General features: G+C 41.0%; 2 protein-coding genes across 4 annotated transcripts in view; both read right to left on the reverse strand.

Annotated features, from left to right (window-relative positions):
* Positions 1-8,498: 8,498 nt before the first annotated feature.
* Positions 8,499-10,477, reverse strand: GPR150 (G protein-coupled receptor 150). The gene has a single exon (XM_032403492.1). The coding sequence runs from the start codon at positions 10,368-10,370 to the stop codon at positions 9,063-9,065; it is 1,308 nt and encodes a 435-aa protein (XP_032259383.1). The 5' UTR covers positions 10,371-10,477; the 3' UTR covers positions 8,499-9,062.
* Positions 10,478-17,630: 7,153 nt separating this feature from the next.
* ARSK (arylsulfatase family member K) overlaps positions 17,631-26,748 on the reverse strand; it is a 43,741-nt gene continuing 34,623 nt past the window's right edge. Inside the window, exons 7-8 of one of the 3 annotated variants that reach the window (XM_032403983.1) lie at positions 22,529-22,726; positions 17,632-20,563 (exon numbers count right to left, since the gene is read on the reverse strand). In XM_032403983.1, the coding sequence (XP_032259874.1) occupies positions 20,274-20,563; positions 22,529-22,726 (488 nt within the window). In that variant the 3' untranslated portion in view covers positions 17,632-20,273. Of the gene's footprint in view, positions 20,564-22,501; positions 22,727-26,748 lie in introns of all 3 variants that reach the window. The other 2 variants (XM_032403982.1, XM_032403984.1) reach the window with 2 other exon arrangements.

The following is a 26,748-nucleotide window of genomic DNA, read 5'->3' on the forward strand; positions in this document are numbered from 1 at the left end:
AGGGCTTCAGTAGAACAAAAGAACAACAGAACACAAAACTGAAGAAAGGGAGAATTCCCTCTCTCTGCCTGACTGTTTGTGCTGGGACATTGGTCTCCTCTCCAACTGGAACTGCACCACCAGTTCTCCTGGGTCTCTAGCTTGTAGACAGCACATTGTGGGATTTCTCAGCCTGTATAATTGTGTGAGCCAATTCCTTATGATAAATAAATATATGTGTACCCACACACTATTGTTTCTGTTTCTCTGGAGAACCTTGACTAATACATTCCTTATATCCACTTAGATGGCTTTAGAGAAGACAACAACTCAAACTGATTAAACAATGAGGAAATTTATTATTTCACATGAGACAGTCTGAGGTCAAATGACTCCAACTTTGGTTAATTCAGCTGCTCAACTACATAATCAGAGACTTGGGATTTTTACCTTTCCATTCTTTGAGCTGTATGATGTTGGCCTTCTGTTAAGGTTATCTCCCCTCTGTGGGTTACAAGATGGCTAAGAGAGTTTTACATCACATCTATAAACTACACCATGCAGAGGAAGAGAAATTATTGCCTCTACCGATATCTCCTATTTAAAGTTAGGAAACCTTTGCCAGAAGCCCTTACCACTAGTTTCATTGTACAGAACCAATCAACCAGGCAGAATGGGATGACTATGGTTGACTTAGATATATCCCAGAGCTGTGGGGAGGGTTATCTTGATGGGTGGAGTGGCAGTTGTTAAATAGGACACCAAATTCTTTGACACTTCTTCCATTAGAAGGTAGGGTTTACACCTTTAAAATCTGGGCAGGTTTGTGACTGCTTCAACCAGTAGAGTACAGAGGAATCTGTATGACTTCTGAGACAAGGCCATACCAAGCCATGTGGCTTCCACCTTGCTCACTAGAACAGTTGTTCTTGAAAACTTGAGCTGCCTTAGGAGAAGTTTGCTCTAAAGCTATCATGCAGTAAGAAAGTCAAAGCCACATGGAGGGCCATGTTTAGAGACTCTAGTCAGTAGTTCCTGATGAGCCCTGCTTTTGAATATTCCAGCCAAGGCAGCAGACATATGAGTAAAGAAGCTCCCAGGAAATTGTAGACCCCAGTCATTTGAGTCTTCCCCCATTAAGGCCGCAGTTATCAAGGAAGAGAGACAAGCCAGCCCTCCTATACTCTGTCCATGTCCTGACCCACAAAATCCCTAAGTGTAATTAAATGGTGGTTATTTTACAGCACAAAATTTGGGATAGGTTGTTGCATAATAATAGATAACTAGGACATGTTAGTCCTGGACAAAATTAGGATTTTTTTTTAGTGAGGCAAGAGAATAGTCAATGTTACCGTGGACAACCACAGAGCCTGCTCCATTTTTGATGCCAGGTCTTGTACTGATGTCCATGGGCATTGGGTTTCTCTAACATACTCAACTTTTAGATTTTTTTTTAAAAACAAAAAGTGTTTCCTAAGGTTAAGTGACATCTTTTGGGGCAAATGACATCCCAGGGTGCCTGGTGGCTCAGTTGGTTAAGCGTCTGCCTTCGGCTCAGGTCATGATCCCAGGATCCTGGGATCGAGCCCCACCTAGGGCTCCCTGCTCAGTGGGGAGCGTGTTTCTCCCTCTCCTCAAAGTTCATGCTCTCTCTCACTATCTCTGTTGCTACCTCTGTCTCTATCTCAAATAAATAAATAAAATCTTAAAAAAAAAAACGACATCTCACAGGCATGATTTGGTTCAGACATTTTGGGCCTAGGGTCCTTCCTCAAGCCTCTGAAGAGTTACATTCTAGACTTGGTCCATCCAAATTAACACCAAGCTCCCCTGCAAACACAGAAGCCCTGTGGAACAAAAAATGAGAAGCAAAGTCATCCCTTAGTCTAATCTAATACAACCTCAAAATAAAAGTTGAGATAAAGACTAGCTGTAATAAGGAGACTCACAAAATTCACTGGCCTAAAGAAATTTATTTCTCTCTCACATAATCTTCTACCCATTTTAGGCTGTCTTTGTCCCACAAGATCTGGAAAGGACCCAGATTCCTTTCATCTTGTTGCTCTGCCACCCTCTAGGATGTTGTCCTCATCTGCATGGCTAAACCTGATCATTGTTAGATTGTGTGATTGTCACATCATATTCTCCAGCCAACAGGAAGGGGAAAGACAACATGGAGGAGCCAAGCCCAAGCCCTATGTTTTAAGACCCAAGTCTGGAGGCCACCCATGTCACTTTTGTTCACATTCTGTTGCTGAGAACATAGTCACATGGCTCTAACTAGATGCAAAGGAGGCTGGGAAATGTAGTTCCTGGCTGAGCAGCCACATAAGAAGGGGAAAATGGATTTTGGTGAATAGCTGGCAGTCTCCTCCATTCCTAGCAAGTCATTTCTTTACTTGGATAATTTGGAGGCTAAAATGATGAAACTCTCTGATATAATTTTATAGTTTTTCTAAAACACATTTAATTCTTCAGGTAGCCATTTTTTTAATCTAACACATTCTCTCCCACCTCACACTGTGTGTCCAGGCTGCAGCTCTAACAGACACATCTTACATAAAGTAAGACCTGTATCTTAGTCTTGGATGAACTTCTTGGCTGTTACCTGTTCAAATGACAAAACAACACCAACAACAATGATGAACCCCTCACAGCTTTACCTCTGCCATTTACTAGCTGTTTGACCATTGGCAAGTTATCCTTAGCCCCAATTTTCTTATCTATAAAATGGAGAGGATTATGATATATCACTTTAAGTTGTTGTTGTAAGGATTAATTGAATTGATGCTTGTAAAGTGCCAAGCTTCATAGAAATTATTTAGGGCAACCTTCTTGGGTCCCCTCTCTCTTCGGAAGCTTTGTAATATCACTCAATACTATTGCTCAATAAACTTTGCTGCCCACTGCTAAAAAAAAATTAATAAATTTTAGCTATCATTATTATGGTTTTATTATTTATCTTATGGGTATTTTGTAAGGCACACTTTTTTTTTTAAAAGATTTTATTTATTTATTTGAAGAGAGAGACACAGCGAGAGAGGGAACACAAGCAGGGGGAGTGGGAGAGGGAGAAGCAGGCTTCCCGCTGAGCAGGGAGCCCGATGCAGGGCTCGATCCCAGGACCCTGGGATCATGACCTGAGCTGAAGGCAGACGCCCAACGACTGAGCCACCCAGGTGCCCCTGTAAGGCACACATTAGTACCTTAATAAAACCATACCCAGAACTGCCAGGGTTTGGGAGTAGATTTCACCACATGGAAAAAGGGTTAACTCTTTCCCTTGAGCTTGATATTCCCCTTGGGGTTGTCTGCATTTCAAGTTGGTGTGAAGTCTCATCAGATCACATGATGAGCAGTTAAATATCCCAATTTGACATGTGGTGGAAGACTAGAACCCATATGTTCTGATATCTGGGTCATTTGACTTCCATTTTTAATGTATCCAACACCATTTTACTACTCACCATTTTACTACTCTGACATGATTTAGTTATCTATTGCTGCAAAACAAACCAAACCCCAAACTTAATGAATGTGAATTCTTGTTTCTCACAGGTCTGTCTCAGCAGTTCTCTGTCTCCTCTGGGCTCACTCATGTGGCTGCATGTAGCTGGAGAGTCAGTTGGGAACTGGGCTTAGCTGCAACAGCTGAGTAGCTGGGCCTCCCTCTCCATATGCTCTTTCATTCTTGGCTTCTTCGTGCCATGGTGATGTTAGGGCAGCTCTTCTGAGAGGGCAAGCCCCATGTGTATGTGCTTTTCAATACCCTGCTTGTGAACGATCTTCTGATGACTACTGCCAAAGTAGGTGACATGACCAAGCCCAGACTCTGTGGGAATAGATTACACAAGGGTGGATATCAAGAAGAGTGATTCACTAGAAGCTATTATGTAATTACTCCTACCCATTTTGTGGTTGTCAATTCCAGGTTTGGCCAACCGGTAATAGTTGGTCCTAAGTTCCCACCCAAAATTTTAAATGGAATGTATGTCTATGATAAGTGATATATCTGTATCTATATATAAGTTCATATGTACTTCGCACATGATGGATCTTTAATAAATACCCAACGAATGAATGAATGAATGCATCAGTCATGTCACCAATGGTAAGAATTTGCAAAGAATGTCCTATAACATTAATAATTGTAGGTTGAGATTTCTCAGCAAAGTCCTTACCGTGAAACTCATAGTTCTTCATAGAATACAAATTTTTTAAATACAAGAGTTACATCTTTGATTTTCTTCCCTTTGCCCCACTATGCTCAATATAGTGTCCAGTATGGTTCTTCAATACATACTGGCTGATGGACTAAATAAAAGTACTTGGAATGTTCTTATTTCTTTGATAAAGAACATGCAGTAAGCTAAAATGAGACTCTTTTTCTTGCCAAACTTCTTCAATTAGAGAATGCTTGCTGTCACAAATAACAGAAAATCCAGCTCAACTGCATTAAACAATAAGAAAATGGACATCCAATAAGCATGCCTGTGGTGTTTGACCTGACAGCTCAGTGAGGTCATTAAGGACCTCAGTTCATCTCTCCACTCTGCCATATGCATAGTGTTGTTTTCATCTTCTGGCTGGTGCCTCCGATGGTCAGAAGTGGGGTGCCAGCAGTCAGGAGCACTACATGCTCCCTCATTTACCTTCATTGGGAGAGAGCAGGAGAGAGCATATTGGGCTCATGACTCTTCTCAGAAGAGTTAAGGACTTCCTAGAAGCCTCAGCAACTCCCCTAGCCCTGCAACACGTCTCACTGGTCTTAACTGGATCACATCACCATTCCTGAGCAGGCTGTGGAGGTAAGGGGAGTGAAATTACTTTGATGTGCTTAGACTAATTAAGATCCAGTCTTAGAGCTTCCCTCAAAGCACTTTACTCCTCATAAGAGGCATTAGATACAAGAATCTGAGTCCTGTTAGAAAAGGAGAAACGGATGCCAGGAAGACAGTCAACAATTACTGTGCACAGTATACCTTCTGTAAGGCCCAACTTCCCTATTATTATGTGCCACCTTTGTTGCATTAATCTTCCATAGATTGATTCCCCAAGATCCCTTGCTTGCCTTCATGTAATATTACTCAACTAGATTTTATCCCTCACCACCCAGTGTTAGAAAATAATAATAACTATCATATATTGAGTACCAGGGTGAATCTGAAGAGACAGACTGACAGGATTCTCCCCCCCATCAAGTATTTTACATTTTTACATACATCAATTCTATGAAGTAGATAATATAAACCCCATTTTTACTGATAAGAAAACCAAGACTTAAAAGGAAGAAGAAAGAAAGAAAGAAAGAAAAAAGAAAGAAAGAAAGAAAAAAGAAAGAAAGAAAGAAAGAGAAAGAAAGAAAGAAAAGGAAAGAAAGAAAAGAAAGAAAGAGGAAAAAAAAAGAAAAAAGAAAACCAAGACTCAAAGATTCAGCAAACAGCCTAAAGTTACACAGCTACTAAGGATAGAGATGAAATTCAAGTCCAGGTCTGTAGGCTCTAAAGACTGCTCTTTTCATAATACTGCCTCACAACTCAGCAAAATATGTTTAATTTAATTAGACTATTCATTTTCATTATAATATCTTCTCTTTGATCAAGTCAGAACATTTTAGGAATGGGAGGGAAACTGCTCCACTTTTTGACTTTATTTTGTGTTTCCCAGGAAGCTTCCTTTCCTAGGAAGCTTAGAAAAAAAATCTACCTCCTCTTCCAAAAATCAGCTTGACTATTCTATTTTTAGTAAATGAGTTATAACTAGTCACTAATTGTGATTTTAGTTCCACTCCTGGCTGTTTCCTACATACTCTCTGCTTCAAATTATGTAATAGGTCATGTTTACCTATTTTAGCGTATGTTACCATGCAGCCAGTTATTTTTTTAAAAAAATATATAGAATTCTTTGTATTTAGGCTTTAAAGTTCTGGTGGTGACATTTACATTGCCATCTCTATGAATAGTGGCTCCTGGAGTCCTACAATCTAGGCCTGTGTGCGACAGCCTAGTTAAAATCTAACTCCAAGGGGAAGTGTGCAGTGGGTGAGGATATGTTATTTGATTCCTCCCAAACTCCAAATATGTGGTCTGGTTTCTCCTCTAGTCATATTCTATTTAGGTGATACCTAGAAAAGAGATCAAGTTCAGGGTCAACTGTTCACATTCCTTTGCTCTGAAGTTTGAATGGTATGTCCCACTCAATCAAGAGCCTAAATTTAAAATAACCTTTGGGGGCTTCCTTGATGGGGACAGAACTGAATCTTTGAGCTGTCTATAGCAATGTAGGTTCTGGGGATCAAATTCTGAGGTGATGTTTCAAATTTCTTAACCTACAAATGCCTCTAAAGATGGGAACCAAGTCACCTAGATCTACCTTCAAGTGTCAGATTTAGTTAAGATTAGAGGAAGTTCCTTAGCTATGGAAGTATTTTACTATGAATTGGGCTCAACCAACTCTTCCACAAAATCTTGGGAAAATACAGTTTAATTTCAAATTAACTACATGAATATGTATTCTGTATTTTTGACCCAGATGGAGATTTCTTATAATTTCTAGGTGGCACAGATGAAAATCTCTAACAGATTATATAAAAATCAACCTAACAATTTGGCAATTGTATAAAAGTTTAGTGTTGCCCTCCCATAAGCATTTCCCCTTCTTTTCTTAAAAGAAAAAACGGAAGTCTCGTTTTTTTTCACCCCTTTACTGTGCAACTCCTATCTTCAGCTCCATGTCTAAGCCATCATGGTGGCCCCATTTCCCTTGCAATGGTCTAGCTATGGCTATATGATATAGTTCTGGCCAATGAGCCATGCAGGAACATCTGCTTGGGACTTCTAAAAATGTTTCTTCATTCCTATAGAGTAAAAATTCTTCCTTTTCTGGACATTGTCATATATGAATGTGATGCCTGGAACCGTAGCAGCCATTTTGTGACCTCAAGGGGTACAGACCTTAATGTCAAGTCCACCAGTTCAGGATGGCAATAAAAAGATGAAAAGAAGCTAGGTCTTTGATGATGAAGTTATGAAGCTACTCAACTAACCAACGCTGGAGCAGCTCTACCACTGGACTTTTAAATTTAAATTTAAACCAGCTGAACTCATTTTTCTGTTAGGGTGCTCTCAGTTGCAGATAACAGAAACAGCAACTCAGCTGTCTTAAATTCTCAGTTGGGAATATTCAAAGTGACACAACAGGTCATATTTTGAGTCTCTCCGTGCTTCTGCCTTGATCCCCACCTTTACCCATTCCCCCCTTCCCATTAGTTGGTCCTTCGTAGCATCATTGGAATGACCGCTTCAGTCTCCTGAGGTTGTCAGATTTTTTTTTTCAGTAACCCAACATCCTGACTGGAACTCTTATTAAAGCATATGTGCTACTGTGCAGTAATTGTCAGATTGTCTCCTACGTATGATTATAAGGTCTTTGAGGGAAAGATGTGTGTTATTCATCTTAGTATGCCCAATGCCTAACACATTGCTTGGTACACAATAAGGAATTAATGTTTATTAATGAATAAAAATGCTAATGAGTATCAAATGCTAACGAATAAAAATAATGTCATGAAGACAACTGTGTTCTCTCTTTGGCTGACTTATTCTTGGTATATTACACACCATGGTATCCTAAGCAGGGTGGGAGGATTAAAAAGATGAAGGAAAACCTTTAACTCTTAACATTTTTTGACAGAATTTGGGAAAAAGGTAAATCAAGCTTAGTGGAGATTTTTGTAAATTTGTATCCATTCTATCTTTGCCTGACTCGTATGATGAATTATTCAAAAATATGTATTGAGTGCCTAGTACATGTCAAGCATTGTTTAAGAGTTTGGGATACATCAGTGAAGTAAACAAAGAAAGCCCTCCAAGAGCATTGGCTCCACAAGTGAACTCTAGCGGTCATTTCCCCTTGCTCCATCTTAGTTTGGCATTTGTGCATGAACAGGAAGCACTATCATGGAAAGCTCGCAGATTCTCAGATGAAAGACACTGGTAAACACGTGGATATATTGTTCATAAGTGCTGCCACTTCTTTCTAGAACCAAGGACAGTTAAGAGGAGGAGGTCACTGATTAAATCTGCTTCTTGACTTTGTTCTCAGCAATCCACGCCAATTGGCATTGCCTTCATTTTTAAAAAGGGAGTTTTATATAGACGTGCAATATTGGGAGGGTGCAGCTCTCTTCCCAGCTGCAAATCTCCATGAGGCGCCTTCTGGGACAGTGAGCCCGGCGCATACACACCAACTTGGTGTTTCCTTTCTCTAGTTTGCTGGGGACTCTGCGCTGAGAGGCTCCACCTGAGCACAGCACCTTAGCTGTAGAGGCTAGTTTGGGCACAGGCACAATTTCCTAAAGAAACTGGGCGTATTTGAAAGGGACTAAGGGAAGCTTATTTTATGTGTCCCTCCTACAACCCCGGCTTCTACCGAAGTGAAGACTGGAAATAAAGGCCACACTGATTTTCTTCTGAGAGAACACATTACCATGGGGAAAAAGTACTAATTGCTCTGTGCGTAATGTTTTTATTTTACAAATGCTCTGTGGCTCTGCAGTGACAGCATGGTTACATTTCTGACAGTATCACTGGTACAATTTCCAGGCCCCTCAGGGAGAGCAGTGTGGGAATTTTCCTCCTGGAAAGAAAGGCAAATTCTCTGGTCTCAAAGGTACACTTGATTTAAACACGATTCAAAATAAGTAAAAAACGTTTGCTAACACAGCAAATAATGAAAGCTTGACAATTCAGCTAAACCAAAAGATCTTATCCAGAACACTATGGGAGCGTCAAAGAGAACTGCAAAAATACCTCCGTGTCTTTGACTGTTTTTTACAACTTCCCAGCGGCTCAAACTCTTGTCTCCAGACTGGGAAATGTGAGAAGAACCAAAGAGGAGAGAAGAAACTGGAAAAGTGTAGGGAAATGTAAATATTAGAAAGAAATAGAGTGTAGGCTGGGGACAGCTTCAGGGTCAATGTCTGGGACTCTCCTGCCCGGTATGATCTAGATAGACCCGGGCCAGCCGCGTGTTCCGTGGAGGCTGGGTGGCGGCGACAGATGACCCGTCTGGCCATCGAGCAACTAGAACGCGCTTTCGCAGGAGCAGGGCAGCGGCCGGGGGCGCGGCGGGGGTGGGCGTAAGCCGCCCTCCTCGGGCTGCTCGCGTCTAGCGTGGTGGTAATGGGGGTGGGGCCAGCGGTGGCGGTGAAGCGCTTGGTGGCCCCCGGCCCCCTCATCGTCCTCCGCTCTTCCCTCCCACGAGCAGCAGGCTGCGCCCAGGCGCCTTCGCAGCCGCCGCAGGAGCTGGCGGCCGCCCGCCTGGAAGAAGAGGTAGACGAAGGGGTTGAGAGCGCTGTTGGTCACCCCCACGAGGTGCAGCGCCGCCGCCAGGTCCTCGGTCTCCCAGTCTCCCACCTGTCCGGACGACCACGCGGCCGCCAGCCGGGCGGCGAAGTAGGGAAGCTCGCAGCTCAAGAACAGCAGCGCCAGCGCCAGGCTCATCTTCAGGCTCTGGACCTTCGCGCGGGGAAGCGCGCTGGGCGGAGGGGCTCGGCCCGGAGTCGCCGACCAGGGCGCTGAAGGCGGTGGGGCCTTGGGCAGGCGCTGCCACCAGGCGCAGAGCAGGCGGCTGCATGCTACGCCCATGACCGCGACCGGCGCCACGAAGCCCGCGACGGCTTCGTAGAGCGCGTAGACCTGCAGGTGCCAGCGCGGCAGGGGCGCGAAGATGTCGCGGCAGCGACGCTCCCCCGCCCAGGTGCGGGCGGCCGAGGGCGCGGCGGGAGACGGCGAGGGGGCGCCCCCGCGCACCACGAAGGCGGGGGGCAGCGCCAGCAGCAGCGCCAGCAGCCAGCCCAGCGCGGCGAGGGCGCGCGCGGGCAGCGGCGGGCCCTGCGGCCGGCGCACTGCGCGCTGGCGTTCGAGGGCAATGAGCACCACCAGGTGGGCAGAAGCGCCGCGGCCGGACGCCTGCAGCAGCTGCACGAAGCGGCACGACAGGTCTCCCGCCGCCCGGCGCGGCTCGCCCAGCAGGTCCCAGGCCAGCTGCGACAGCGCGGTACCTCCGCACGCGTACAGGTCCGCCAGGGCCAGCTGCACCAGCAGGAAGTCCATCTTGCGACGCTTGGGACCCGCCCAGGGCCCGCCACCCCCGCGCAGGCGGCACAGCACCGTGGCGTTGCCGGCCACCGCCACCACCAGGATGACCCCCAGGAAGACCAGGCGGATGCCGCGGCTGGGTGGTCCGGGAGGCGGCGGCAGCGGCGGCGGCGGCGGCCCGGGGGCTGGGGTCCCCTGTCCGGAAGTGAAGTTGAGACTCCAGCCAGGAGAGACAGGTACGGAGACGTTGGGCGCCGGCGAGAAAGTTGAGGGGCTGAAGGGATCCTCCATCCTTAGCCTGGGGGAAAAGGAGGTATGGAAGCGGGCCGGCAGGGCGCGGGAAACCCAGGTGGAGGCGAGGCTGCCAGGGGCACGACGCCGCGTCTACGAGTTCCCAAAGTTAGTTGAAAACGCACACACACACACGGAGGGAAATGGATTCGGGTAGACTTGCGCCTAGTTGTTTTTATAGGTTGTCCTCGTCATTTGTCACTCAAATGTGGGTTGTACACTCGAGGAACACACATGATTCTTATTCTCCACCTTCTCCGTGTCTCTCCTCCCAATCCCGCTGGTTGCCCCTCCGATCTGCCGCGGCTTCCACGGTGCGCTCGCGGTAACAGCGGACCACAGAGCTCTGGGTGCCTCTCGGTTCGCTATCTACACGTAGAGCACAGCGGGGCCGAAGCTCGCTTTGCCTGGCCTTTGCAAAAAGCTCACGTTAGCTGGGACCAACATACCAGAGAGGAAGGTCCTGACCGAGATTGTACGTCTCAAAATGGTTACGGATTGCCGGGAGGGGGGGGATAGAACAGACACTAGTTTTGATTAAAAAAAAATCGGAAATGGGAAGTGCCATGGATCTGCGTGTACTAGCATGAGAAAAACGGGAAACACAAGAAACCCGACAGCGTTTGGGGCAAAGAGGAGCCCAGGAGATGAATCTTTGATAAAGATATGCCTTCCTCTGGCCAACAATCAGAGTATTTACTTGCAGAGAACTAAAGTAATGATACTGCTTGGCATTTAGGAGGAGCAGTGATTTGCAGATGTTTCAAATACTCCTCATTACTAGAAGCAGTGGATCGCAGCTGCTCTCTCAGTGATGTAAAATTCACTGCATTAATCTGAAGAGGGCATTAATAGGTTTTATGCAAATGGTAGTACATTTGTTGATTTCTCTCTTAATATTTTCATCCAGTGACGGATGTGTCATCATGGCTCTTCATTCTCTTGATTCTGTTTTCCAAGCAGATGGAGGTTGCTGGGAGGGACTACGTACGCCCCCAATAAGCCTAGAGAAAAGGTGACTAAGAAAATGATAAGACGGCCAATTTTTAAAAAGAAATCCAAGTCACAGGAAATGGTTTAGATTCAATGCTATCTCTTTTATTTTAGCCCTTTCTGCTCACAAACAAATTTTAATTTTCCTGTTGAAAGCTTCAGTTTGTCTTTTATGCACCCTCCACATGATCACGGTACAAGTAGATTTCTTGCGCTTCCTGGTCTGGGCATCTGCTGGGATTCACTGTCCCAGGCTGAGGACACATTTGGCACTTTAAGATGCTCCAGAGAGGAGGGTTTGGTGGATGCAGAAGACAGTCCTCTTAGTTGCCTGGAGGAATCCTAATTCCCAAAGTGTTGTCCTTTGGCCAGAGACCTTTGTCATTTTTTTTTTTAAGACTTTATTTATTTATTTGACAGAGACACAGCAAGAGAGGGAACACAAGCAGGGGGAGCGGGAGAGGGAGAAGCAGGCTTCCCGCTGAGCAGGGAACCCGGTGCTGGGCTCCATCACAGGACCCTAGGATCATGACCTGAGCCGAAGGCAGACGCTTAACAACTGAGCCACCCAGGTGCCTGACCTTTGTCATTTTTATTATCCTTTCCCCAGTGCCTAGCACTGGGCCTGACACAGGCTAGATATCAGGAAACATGTTTTGAATTGCTGAACTAATGGATATATGATGCATTTCAGAGAACTTTGAGCAAATTTTCCTGCTTTGACGATAAATCCATCAACCTGAGGGAAAAAAAAAAGCCTTTCATACCTATGCCAGTATCATCCGGAGGAGCCCAGGGAAGCTCTGGGGAGATGGGGGCAGAGCCATTCTTGGTGGAACACTTGAAAAAGAGGTAGAGCGATAGCCTTGGGAAATCAAACTCTTGGTTTAATTTTCACATTCTCCCCTCAGAGGCTTTGGCCGAGACCTTTTTCTTTGTAACATACATCATCCCAGCTTATGATCCGCTTCTTCCAGGGAGCTCTCTCTGAGCAGTACCCATAATTCAATTATTTCTCTAGCCAATATCAGTTTAATATTTCTCAAGATAATTCTATAATTTGTCTCAAATTTGTTGAAATGCTCTCATATAACAAGACTCTACCAGTGAAATTACATTTCACAGAACTTTACCAAGACCTGATAAATCATTGATTTAAAAAAAACAATTTTTCTCAAAATAACACGTACACATAGTTTGGAAAGTCAAATAGAACTAGAGGGCTGACAACAACATAGTTTTCCTGTCCACGCACCCTCACTCCTCCTTCCCCTCTTCTAGACGGAACCAGTTTAGAATCGATTTACTGTTTCTTCTGGCATTTAGTTGATTCCAGAATTCTAAATAGCAAATGTGTAATGCGCTATCTATTAGCTTCTCATAAGATAATTTCTCCTTTCCCATACTTAATACAGTAATATTGTAATTTTGGGTTAGATCTATATTTAGTGTTTACATTATTATGAAATGAAAATATTCCCAGGTGAATGTTATAGATATTATGAATATCATTTTCTTTTTCTTGAAGTTAATAATTGCCTTAAATTTCATTGTTACATAGCTTATTCTTCCTATACCTCTAAGTAGTACCTCAGTTCAGTTTTGTAACATAATGTAGCAATTCCAGTTTATTTTTCTTGGAAACGTTCTTACTGGAGACCTCCATTTCCTTCCTGTGTAGGCTGGTTTCTCTCTAGGCCTACTATACAACTATCATTTTAGAATGTCTATTTGTTGTCATCACTGAAACTCTGTCTTTCTTTTGGGTTGGAATTCTTGTTTCTTGGATCTCTGGTCCTTTCTCTTGGTTTCTTTTCCTTTTGGTAAAACACATCATCCAACATGTTATAAGGTTAAAAAGATTGTGCAGAGGCTGAGGACATAGCTGTGGGAGTCTTGTTGCACCTATTTCTTGAGTCACGTTGCCCTCCAGGACAGCTGTTACCCAGGCATCTCCCTTTACCATTCACTATCACTTTCACTATCTCATGCTGGGTTTCCTGCTTTCTAATTTCGTGTGTGTGTGTGTGTGTGTGTGTGTGTGTTTCTTCTTGGTTTATTTCCCTGCTTGGGTAGAATGCGTCCTTCAGTGACTTCTAGAGAAAGGATAAATTTTGGGGATCTTGCATGTCTGAACATTTCTTTATTTTACCATCATGCTTAACTGATGACTTGGCTGGAGTTAAAATTCTACGCTGGAAATGCTTTCCTTCTGAATTTTGATGGCATTGCTCCATTCCCTTCTGGGTTCTAAGTGTTTGTGTTTAGAAGCCTAAAGCCGCTCTGGTTCCTGATTTGTGTAAATGTGATCGTTGTTTTTTTCATTCTAGAACTTGATTCTTCTCTTGTCTCTGACAAATTTCACAAGGATGTGTTTAGTTGGATCCACTGCATGGGTTGTATTTAATTGCATTATTTCTCTAGTGGCCTTTAATCTAGAACAGTTTCCCAGTCTTTCTTTTTCCTTTCATGACTCTGACAGGTCTGAAGGGTCCATGACGCATGTTTGGTAGAATGTCTCTAAAGTTGTATTTGTTTCCACGTAATTAAATTTGGATTAGAGTTTTGGGGCTGAAATACTACATGGGTAATACTGTGTTCTCAGTGCATCATTTCAGGGACATACAGTGCTAGTCTGTCTCAATACTGGTGATGTTAAGCTTGGCATGTGTTTTTAAAACATAAGGTTTTGGGTTCTGTGCTCGTCCTCCAGAGGTAGCCACTCCGTGGCCCATATCCACCTGGCCTACTGAAGGGGCTCCATTTGATCTCTAGCCCTGCTCCCAATCTTTCTCATGAGTGCTGCTTCAGGTCTATGAAAAAAGTTCATGGTGGTTTCCCTTGTGTGGGGGGCTCCCAGAGTTTCCATTGTTATTTTCACACACACTGGACTAAAATTTTAAGGATTTATCAAAGTATCAGTTGTTTGGTTACCCATTCTTTTGGCTGCTAGTTCCCCCCCCCCACACACACACACTGCCAAAGGTGACCCAGATTGAGTGTCTCACCCCTTCTCAGAGGAGCTTGCTACCCTTTTGAATTCAGTTTACCTGTTGCCTTGCAGCCTAGGCACCTGATGGGCTCAAAAAAAGCTTAGATTATCTCGCTTTTTTTTTCTTGATTTTTGTTAGCATGGGAGGAATATTCCCTTGCAACCTTCCCTATCCTATATGAAAGCACAACTCTCAAAACATTATTTAAGGATACGAATCCTTTGCTATAAATATTACAAAATTGATGCTTATTTTGTTGTCTAACTTCTTGAACAGTTTATTTCCTCTTAATAATAAAAAGTTTAAGGGGCGCCTGGGTGGCTCAGTCATTAAGCGTCTGCCTTCGGCTCAGGTCATGATCCCGGGGTCCTGGGATCAAGCCCCGCATCGGGCTCCCTGCTCAGCGGGAAGCCTGCTTCTCCCTCTCCCTCTGCCTGCCGCTCCCCCTGCTTGTGTTCCCTCTCTCGCTGTGTCTCTCTCTGTCAAATAAATAAATAAATAAAATCTTTAAAAAAAATAATAAAAAGTTTAAGGCTAAAAATATTCTGAGTGTAGTTCTGGTTGTGTGTCACATGTTCTGAGTTTTCTCATTTTCTTTATTTTAAAAATAGCATAGAACTGTAATTTTTTGACCTAAGAATTATTTAAGATTCTGCTTTATAACTTTATTTTTTAAAAATATTTTATTTATTCATTTGAGAGAGAGAGAGGTGGAGAGAGCACAAGCAGGGGGGAGCAGCAGAGGGAGAGGGAGAAACAGACTCCCTGCTGAGCTGGGAGCTGGACATGGGCCTTGATCCTAGGACCCAGGGATCATGACCTGAGCTGAAGGCAGACGCTTAACCGGTTATCTGAGCCTCCCAGGCACCCCTCTGCTTCATAACTTTAAATTGTGTTTTAAAAGGGCTAAAAATCTTACCTGAGAACTTTATAATTATAAACAACACACACACACACATCCATAATATATGATCAGTGTACAAGGGAAGAGTTCTAGCACAGGTCTAGATCTTTACTGTCTTCCCCACGGATTTTCTTCCACCTAGTTTGTGTTGAGAAATATCTTTCTTTTTCATGGCCCCTCATAGCCAAGTTCTTAGTTTGATTCAGTGATTTATAGTATGATTTAATAGCCAGTAAGAATAGTCTCATCTTAACTTTCTTTTTCCATAATTTTATTAGATATTTGAGACTTTTTTTCCATGAAAACTTTAAGATTGTTTAGTCCAATTAAGAAAAAAAAAATCCCCAAACCCTATTCAGATTAAAATCAGAATTGTACAAAATTTATACATTAATTCTGGAGAAGTGACATTTTAACATAAGATCCTCCCATCCAAGAACTTGCTGTCATTTCATGTTCATATCTTGTTTGTATACTTCAGTAGAACCTTATAATTTTTTATCCAGGTAGTGCCTCTTGTTAAAATTTATTTTATACTGTCATAATGTGAGAAATTTTTCCTAATTTCCATTTTTACTTAGTGATTATTCTTATAGATTTATATCTATTTTTGTATATGTAGCTATTTAACAAATTCCATCAATTCTAGTAGTTTTTATTAGGATGCCCTAGGTTTAATGAGATGGAAAACCGCAAAGAGTAGACGGATAAATACAAAATCTACCCTTTTATTTTTAACAGAGAGAAATAAAAACATGTAAGGCTCCCAGGTGATGTGGATGTTTCTGGTCCAAGGACCAGAGTTTGAATAATAAGGTTCCAGAACCTTGGTTCCCAGATTTTGCTACACATTAGAGGCATCTGGGAAGCTTTTAAAAATTTCAGCGCTTAGAGGTTGGAGCCAGGCATTAATAGTTTATAAACAGCCTCAGGTAAGTCCAGTTTGCAGCAAAGTTGTGAACCACTGTTCTAGACTAGGGGTTAGCAAACTGTGGTCCACAACAGGTCAAATCCCGTGTTTTTGTCAACAAGGTTTCATTGAAAAGAAGCCATGCTCATCTGTTTACATATTGTCTATTGCTATTTTCACGCTCCTCGGGTAGTACTGAGTAGTTGTGAAAAAGACCATATGGTTCACAAAGCCTAAAATATTCAGTATCTGGCCTTTTTCATAGAAAAAGATGAAGAAGAATAGAGTCCCCTCGTCAACTCTCCTGTGCGGGCTTTTGCTAGAACTTACTGTTTTTAGAAGGCTCTCCTTATTGAGAGCCTAATGTGTTGGTTTTCTAATCCAGTGTGTTATCTGAAAGACTCTAATTCCCAGCCAATTTATTCAACAAGTATTAATAATCTTCTGTGTCTCAGGCACTTGGGATACTTTAGGAAACTAAAAGGACAAAAAGCCATGCCTGTACACAGAGCTTTCATCCTAGTGGGGTAGGAGGGATGGGGCACAGTATAAACAAATTAAATAGGTGAAATATACCCTGCATTGGATGGTAATGATTACCATGGAGAAAAATCAAGCAGGCAGGTCCTTGTGAGAAAGGTAACATTAGAGCAGTAATTTGAAGGGGGCAGCAGAGTGAGCCATGTGGCAATCTGAGGAAAGAACCAAATTCCCAGCAGAAAGCCTCGACAAGCACAAAGGTCTTGAGGTGGTGCATGCCTGGGGTGCTAGGAATCAACAGGGATGCCAGTGTGGCCGGAAGAGAGTGAACAAAGTGGGAGTGTGGGAGGAGAGGTGGTCTGTGAGGGAACATTCAGCCAGACAGTCCAGGGTCCTGTAGGCCTTTGTGATGATTTTGGCTTTTACAGAGTAAGACGGGAAACCAGTGGAAGGTTTTGAGTGTCCGGTGAAGTGATGTGATATATCTTTAACAGGATCACTCTGGCTGCTGTGTTGAGAAAAGACTGAAGAAAGCCCAGGGCAGGCTCAGGGAGACCTCTTAGGGGGCTACTACAAAATTCCAAACAGGAGATTATGGTAGACTGGAACAGGGTGGAGCAGCGGAGGCAGTAAAAATGAATCCCAAAGACTGTCCTCAATTTAGTTTATAATTCGTGTCAGTTTCTCTCAGATCCGGGCATTCATTTCTTAATTTTCCAAGTTTTTCTTCTTTTTCTTTTTTTTTTTTTTTTTTAAAGATTTTATTTATTTGACAGAGAGAGAGAGAGCGAGAGAGGGAACACAGGCAGGGGGAGTGGGAAAGGGAGAAGCAGGCTTCCCGCCGAGCAGGGAGCCCGATGCGGGGCTCGATCCCAGGACCCCGAGATCATGACCTGAGCCAAAGGCAGTTGCTTAACCGACTGAGCCACCCAGGCGCCCCGTTCTTTTTCTGTTTTCATGGTTGTTAGATACCAGTTTGAGTTATATTTTGTCCTAAAAACTCAGCTGTACCTAAGTATGATCCTATATCCAATATACTTAAAACACTGTGGATGCTTGGTAAGTTCTAGCAACGAATGCATCTTGAAGGGTTTGGGTAGAACGAGATGGATTGTATTATCTTCACATGCCTATGTTTTCAGAACCACATTTCTATTATTATTGCTTTATTTCCCCCTGTAATTAGCATTTCCACCCACACACTAGCTATTTCATGTTCTTTAGGTTTAACTAGGAGATGGGAGGGAGATTTGTGTATTTTCATTTTAATCTTAATAGTCTAATGTTGAGATCTTTTCCTTGAGGGCTTTATAAACTTCAGAATGTATCTGAAGTGAAATTTATTTCTCAGAAATTCATACATAACTGCAAAGATAAGCTCATACAAATTCACTGAAGAAGAGTAAGAAAAGGAGATGAAGTGGCCCATGAAGAAAACTTCAAAGAGAGTTTGAAGAGGAAGTTAGGTAAAATTATTATTTGCAGATCAGCCTTTTACCTGAAAAATATAAGATACCAATTGAAAAACTATTGGTACCAAAAAATATTCTATTATTGGTGCAAAATTAATATATAGAAAAAGAATCTGCATATATAAACAACCAGTTAGAAGATATAATGGAAGAAAGATCACTTAAAATAGACACCACCAACAAATGATAAAACAACTAGGAATAAACTCATCTCTGCCTACACGTCAGGATCATTAGCTAGAGAGCTTAAGGGAACAATAAGAAAGAACAGTGCCCAGATGCCATCCCGAGAATTCTAATTTCATTAGTGTGGGGTGGGGCCTAGGCGGTATTTTTTTTAAAGGTCCTTACTTTTCCAAAAATCTCTATAGAAACCGATCCATATGAAGAAAACTTAGGATACTACTGTGAGATCAAAGAAACCTTAAAGAAAGGGAAAAGCGTGCTATATTTTTTAGAATAACTGAAGATCATAAAGAGTTCAATTCTCCCTAAAATAGGTTATAAATTTAATATGGTTTCATAAAAAGACTAACAAGATTTTTCATTTCTGAGCTAGGCAAACTTATTCTAAATTTGTGTGGAAAACCTAAGTTAGCAAGAGTGGCCAGGACAACTCTGAAAAAGGAAAGTGTTGGAAAGGAACTAGTCTGACCAGAGAAGGACTACCACATCAGTAAACAAAGTAGATTGGTCCACGGGAAGATAAAAAATGTTCTGAAAGGACCCAAATGTAAATGAGACTTTGGAATATGATAAAACGATATTCCAAATCAATAGAGAAAAAGATAATTTATTCACTAAAAGATGTTATATAATGAAGTGGCATTTTCTAACCAAGTAGACAAATGTTACTTACTCAATAAAAGGTCATTTGGGTAGCCATCTTAAAATAACAGACCAAAGTTAGATTTCTAATATGGAATACATTCCAGAGGGGGCAAAGATCTAAGGACAAAAATAAAGCTCTAAAAGAAGTTAAGTGGGGAATACCATGCTGAATATGTATGACACAAACCCCAAAGCCATAAATGCAAAGATTCATAAATTTGATTGCATGAAAATAACAATTTCCACAGGTTAAAAACACCAGAACAAAGTCAAAAGACAAATTACAAAAAGGAAAAAAAAAATGTGCAGCTTCTATTACAGACAAAAAGCTAAGATCCAAAACCATGCCTGTAATAAAAAAAGACAAGCAATAGAAAAATAGGCAAAGAATAGAAATAGGAAAGGTCACAGTGAAGGAAATTCAAATGGCTATTAAATATATGAAAATATGATCTATCTTCTCATAATAAAAACATTAAAAAGAATATATTTTTTATTTATCAGGTTGGTGAAGGATGTGAGGAAGTGCATCACTGGTGAGAATTTAAATTGGTATAACTTCTCTGGCGGTAACTTGGTGTAATCTTGCTAGATACAGTCTTGCCCCAGCAATTTCACTTCTAGGTATTTTTAAATGGGAGAAAAAAAGGGCAAGATGCAGAACATTTTATAGAGTAAGCTCCCTTTTTTTTGGCTGGGGGGGTAGGAATACAAAGTTTGTTTGTTAGATATACTGTGTATCTTTAAAAGGATACTTAGGAAGGTGGTTAGAGTTGCCCCAGGAAGGGGAACTGGGAAAAGAGGGACACTTCATGTTCATTTGCTCACTCTTTTGTACCTTGTGCATATATTACCAATTTTAAAAACCAGTAATAAAGTCAGCCAGATCCAGGATCTGTGTCCCATCAAATACTCTGAATACTCCCATCAAATACATCCAAATGATTTATGCCCCATCAGATGCAAATAACTCATCAGACACCATCAAATACAAATAACTATTTTATGGTTCATAAGTCATAATTGTTAAAATTGTCTATATTCCATATTATTCAGAGGAATATAACTTTATATTATACTACTTGCTTCCATCCTTTTAATACGTCCATTAAGTTGTCAGAAGTTAGTAAGAGGTCTTGATAGTAATCATGTTTGAAAATATGTAATTCTGTAATGATTACTACTTTATTTTAAAATAGAATACACTCTTTAAAAGTAACTAAAAATCAGTAATTATTAAAACAAACATATAAAAGCTAATCATGATCTTTTACCATTATCTCTATATGTTGCTCTAGAACATTATTTTCTAGCTTTAGTTCAGATTTTTTTAGGATTAGCGGGGGTTTTAAGCCACCGATCAATTGCACTTTCATACTTCCTTGGTTCTTGCAGCCAGTCCTGATGCCACCTGAGGTTCGCTATAACATTTGAATAGTTCTGCCCTACACTTTGCTTCCACTTGATAAACTGCTCTTTATTGTATCGGTGGACAGAAGCAGAAACCTTAGGGTAGTTTATAATGGAACGAAGCTTCCGATCCAAAGAATATGTAACTTCTGGAAATTGTGTAGCAATATTTGTTAGTTCATCTGGATCTGAGGAAAGATCTGGAAGAAAAAAATGAAATAGCTGTCAAAACAGCTACCTGCTACAAAAATGTATTTTAGAATGCCATTACTCTGTGACAGATAATGTATTTGAGTTTATTTTTATTTTCAGTTCCTTTTAGCATAATAAGATGGACAGTTCTCTAAATCTATGTCCAAATTACCTTCCTACCATCATCCTGCTATCTCATTTTTTTTTTCTTATCCATTCTTGGATGGCAGAAATAGATGAACTCTTATCACTAGAAAGCTGGCTTAGCCCTAATTCTTCCTGGTTTTGATGCCTTGTTTACTATGACATACAGAGAAAAAAAAATAGTAATGCTTATATTCTCCCATTTCAACAGCCCCACACTTTCCAGATATAAGAATTCTTTACACAGTCAAGTCATATTCTTGCAACCTCACTTATTCTTAGTTTTCTGTATATTTTAGCATCTTGTGCTTGGATTTTTGAACATTCAGTTCATCAACACTGTCCATTTGAGCAAATAGTCATGGAAATAAGAATGTATCTCAATTGCTACCACCAAGAAAAGAATGATAAATATTTCAGAACATAAATACCCTTTTTACCTAAGTAAAAGGAAGACAGAAAATATAACAGGATGTCAATCTAATTGGAAAAATAGCAAATCAAAGATCTTATGACAATTTACTTAAGATAATAAATGAACATTACATGTTGATGGAAAAACCTCTATGAACCTATGTGGTGCATTTGCCAGAAGAGCCCTGATGACGTTTATGACTTTGTTAGATGACTTCAGATGGCAACACTTTGGGAAAGGGAAGTCAGCCAATAAACCCCAGAGAATACAGGAAAGGCAGGCTCACCCACTGATCCTTTGACAGTCACATCTGCTTTTTTGCAGAAAATGTCCAGGGAACTGGGCAAGAGATGCCCTTACATATCAGGATGAAAATTTAAGGACTTCCCTTTGAAGCCAAGAATCTCCTGCTCTTTGAGTTAAGGCGGGGAGGGGGAGGCCAATCAATTTAGCCCCTAAAGAATTATTTGGAGTTAATAATTTTGACATTTGTAACTGGAAAGGAAACTTAGGGATAAATAAATATTAATAATGGCATATTTTATGTGAAAAGGGGGGGCAAAGGATAAGTAAAACCTGAATTTAATAATGATGCTTTAAAATTAATTCATAGAGGGGCACCTGGGTGGCTCCATTGGTTAAGCGTCTGACTTGATTTTGGCTGAGGTCATGATCACAGGGTCCTGGGATCGAGGCCCACGTCAGGCTCTGTGCTGAGCGGGGAGTCTGCTTGAGAGTCTCTCTTTCCCTCTCCCTACGCCCCTCCCCTCTGTGCACGCTCTTGCTCTCCAAAATAAATAAATAAATATTTAAAAAAATTGAAAAATAAAATTAATTTATAGAGTAGTGAAGCTAGCAGGCATCTTTGTGGAGTAGAAGGAGCATGGATTTTGAAGTTACACCTGGGTTAAAATCCCAGTTCTGCCACTTAGCTGTGAGATCTTGCACAGGTATTTGAATCTCTTTCACCCCTAGTCTTCTCTATAAAATGAGGATAATGGTATCATCTTATATAATAAATGTAGAACGTCAGGCTTCACAAGATACAGGGGTTAATCTCCAGAACAGCTGAAACCAAGGGATAATGAGAGGGTGTTGACTACTGTTTGGGAAAATAACCATGACTATTAGAAGACACCTTGATCAGAGAAAACTGTGGTTTCAGTTTTGAGACCCCGATCAAAAGCCTTTGGACACTTGCTCTGGAATTCAGATGATTTGCAAAGAAGCTGCACCTCACATGGGTAACCTTTTGTAGATTGTCCTGGCATAAGAAGCAGCAGATATTTATTTATTTAACCAATGATGACTGGATCTCTTGAGCAACACTATGGAGGTCACCTCATTCCATATAATTCTACACTTAAAAATATATCAACAGGTTTACCAAAGAGTTGAGGCAATACTGAAGTACCATCAGAGTAGGCTATATACTTCCACTGGTTGGTCCGAAGCATATAGGTGGAAGCATTCACATTGCATCCATGGAATTCACTCAGAATCCAGGGCGGATGTAGGTTTTTGAATTTATGTTCATTCTTAAACATTTCTGATGATAATGGCAACAAAGAGTATCCACTCAGGTTCTGAGGCAGAGGAGCTCCAACAATATCTATGTAACAAAATAACATAATATTTTTAAATAGCTTATTCTTTCATTAGTTGAAATATTCATAAATGACATCATTAGAGGTTGTGGAGACCAAAGACCATGTATGGATTTTGTAAATAGATGGCCTAGGTCCAAACGCTTACTTCATTAGCCATGTGCCCTTGGACATGATATTAACCACTCTGAACCTCAGTTTCCTCATTTGTAAAAGGTGAATAATAATCATACCTGTACTTCATACACTTATTTTGGGTTTAAATATGACAATTTACGTAAGGTTCTGAGAATAGCACCTGATAGGAAACCCTCAACAGATATTAATCAGTCCTTTATTTCTGAAAGATAAATAATTACAGTTGTTTCTCAAATTTGTTTCACCAGATATTAAGATAAAAGACCTATATGAGAAAGGGGTTTAATAGTCCTTTATCTTTGCAAACAGTGATTAAGTAGGCAAATTTGTTGTAGATGTAAATTTATTGCTGATATATATATATATATCATAAACCTTTAAGGGTGGTATAACAGTATGCCATTTGTCCCAGAGTTATTTGATGACATTTTACCCTCAAGCAGCATATTGAGGGGCTAGTATTTCGCAGAACATACTGATTTAGGGAAAAATAATTTATTATCCCCTTATCAAATATAAACATATAAAATATAGCATGAGAAATGTCTAACTTAAAATGAGGTATTTTTATTTTATTTATTTTTTAAAGATTTTATTTATTTATTTGACAGAAAGAGACACAGCGAGAGAGGAAACACAAGCAGGGGCAGTGGGAGAGGGAGAAGCAGGCTTCCCGCGGAGCAGGGAGCCTGATGTGGGGCTCGATCCCAGGACCCTGGGATCATGACCTGAGCCGAAGGCAGATGCTTAACAACTGAGCCACCCAGGTGCCCCAAAATGAGGTATTTTTAAAAAATGCTTTTAGGGTATTTGGAACTCAAACTATTTTTTCCTATAGAAAAACTACCATTAGGGGCGCCTGGGTGGCTCAGTTGGTTAAGCGACTGTCTTCGGCTCAGGTCATGATCCTGGAGTCCCGGGATCGAGTCCCACGTCGGGCTCCCTGCTCGGTGGGGAGTCCGCTTCTCCCTCTGACCCTCCCCGCCTCATGCTCTATCTCATTCTCTCTCTCAATAAATAAAATCTTTAAAAAAAAAAAAAAAGAAAGAAAAAGAAAAACTACCATTAATTATGACTGGGTACTTGGGATAGTTCCAAAATGAGTTTGCAGTTGCCTTTCCACCCCTTTTCTGGTTTCCATGTTCCATGTTTTTAAGTATAATTAAATATTTCCAATGAAAAATAGGAAGTAATATATCTGCAATGCTAGGAGTTAAACAAAATTGAATAAGAAAATTAACATGACTAAGTATTTGAGGAATAATAGGTTAATTTCAGGAGAATAAGGAGGTAGAGAAAGACCTCTGTAAATCTTCTGAAGGTACATGTTTTACATATAACATAATTTAAAAATCCGTATTCTCCCATTTCCTTGGAAGGGGCATATTTCAAGTACTAATCTCCTGCCAATCAATCATAATCATGGACTTTTTTGGAGAAAGAAAGAAATATCGGAGATAACTGGTTAAAAACAAAAGGAGCAAAGACATTAAAGAGGATGTGTGTGAGAGAAAGGGACTGCCCGAGATAAAACTTACAAGGCAGTAGGCCACTACTCTGAGGTGTACCATAAGGAATGCAAGTAGCAGGGGAACAGGCTGGGTCAGGCTGGTCTGCCTGGCAGCCACTAGGGGGCACCACTAGTGAGGTGTAGGAAGGGAGACAAGAGGACTTCGAAGATGATTGGGGAAGAAGAGACCAACTGGTATATACCCAGGACTGGGAAGTTCCTGTATTCAGCATTTTAATAACCTCTGATGCTTAGAAATACCTTATTTCAGATCTATTCTTAGCCTAATTTTCCTAAAAAAGTTGGGAAGACTAAGAAAATTGACATGGTTCTCCTGTGTTTATATGAGAAGTCAGTAGTAAATTGCGGTAAGAGTGCAGTTAAGTATTTTTTTTTAATTCATTCAACAACCTAGTGCTGTTCCAGGTGTAAGGAAACAACAGTGGACAAGGCAGGTAAGCTCTCCTAGAGATTACATTCTAATGTGTGGGGACAGACGAACAAACATGTCAGATGGCGCTAAGTGCAATGAAGAAAAATAAAGCAGGACAAGGGAGACAAAATGATGGCGAGTATGTGTTCAGGTGCTTCCCGCGGAGCGGGGTTTTATATAGTGTGGTCAGGGGAGGCCTCTCTGATGAGGTGACATTTAAACCCCAAGGAAGGGCCAGGGCGAGTCCCGTAGATACCTGGGGGAAGGGCATCCCCCTAGGGAAGAGCAAGTATACAGACCCTGAGGGGGGAGCCTGCTTAGTCCATTCCCCAGACACCAAGGAGCGCTGAATGGCTGGAGCAGAGTAGGTGAGAGGTACAACTGTAAAAGAGGACTGAGAGATTTTGTTGGAATCCCAGGTGCAAGGAGAGATTCTGAATTTTACTCTATGTGAAAGGGAAACCAGCAGAGGCTCTTGAGTAGAAGCATGCCGCTCCTGACGCCAACTACCACATGGTGAGTTGACTGAAAGTGGTCTGAGCGGAAGGTGGGCGCAGGAAGGTATTGCAGGAGTCCAGGCAAGAGAGAATGGTGACTTGTTGCCAATCTATTAGTAGTGGTATAATATACCTTTGTAAACTGATGAAGAATAAAACCCATGTCACATACCCACAGTATTTAATAAATACTTTACATATGTATTAACTTTTCTGTGCCACAGGAAATGGGGTATTCACTTCTCATATATTTATCAATGATTTCCTTAAAAGCACTTTAGCTTGAACTGCATTTCAAAAAGCTCTTTGATCTTTGTTTAAAACCATTTTCATGTGTTTTTTTCTTCTGGCAGATCTGTCATTCTAATTCTGTTTTAAGTAAGTTTCATCTTTCTTGGTAATATAAGCAAAGATGAAAAGTAACTGCAGGATTCTCAACAAAGTGCCTTGAATTTAAAACAGTAAACAAATGGGGAAAAATGCAGACCTGGATATATACGATGGTTTCCTGAAGAGAGATAAGATTATATTTCTTCCTGAGCATGAGTAGATAAAAGATTAGATTGGTATGGCCATGATGCAAACTATGTACATTTTTTAGGGCATACTGAAGAATAAAAACTACTAATGATGATAATGCCTAACATTTAATTGTTTGCCATGCTCCAGTCATTGTTCTAAGCTTTGCAATGGCCACTATTATTTACATGTTATTGATAAGAAAATTGAAGACCAGAGATGTTAAGTAACTTGCCCAAGGCTAATACTGAAGGAGGGATTTGAATTTAGGCAGTCTGACGCCAGGATCTCTGGATTCTTCAGTACTACAACACAAGTCTTGTTTTACTGTAGTTACTTAACTTCAGAATATTTTTTAGATAATAAAAACAAAATAGTCTGTGCAGAATGCTTCTCCCAACCCTCCACTAAGATCTTGTAACAAGAAGGGTTTTGCAATTTGAATCCTTCACAATTAAGCATTCTTTTAAATACAAGTGCATTTTTATATAATTACATTTTCACAATTCAAAAAATATGGATTTATCTTTTATGTGAGGGGAAGGCAGGTGTTTTACAAAAAAGATCAAGTATTAAAAGAAAAAATTCACATGAAAGTAAGTACAAAAGAGAAAATCAAAACAATTTTAATTTTAAAGTGAGACTACCTTTATTTCTAACTGAGCCAAAAGATGCTGATGATAGGTTATTAGAGAAGAAAAAATATCATCTGAGTAATTTTTAAAGAATAATCTCTGAAGTGATATCAACTTTAATAGTATAAAGAATTCCTGTTCATAAAAATGGCACTTTTCTGCCAGTATTAGAAAATGATAATGTGATAGTATACCATAAAGGACTGTTAAGATAAACAGACTAAGAATACCCTTTCTACTTCATCGTAAAATACCATTTTATAGGAAAGAAAAAAAACTCTTTTAAACATTGGGG

Source organism: Phoca vitulina, unplaced genomic scaffold (genome assembly GCF_004348235.1).
Source record: "Phoca vitulina isolate PV1807 unplaced genomic scaffold, GSC_HSeal_1.0 scaffold6, whole genome shotgun sequence".
Classification (NCBI taxonomy): Eukaryota; Metazoa; Chordata; class Mammalia; order Carnivora; family Phocidae; genus Phoca; species Phoca vitulina.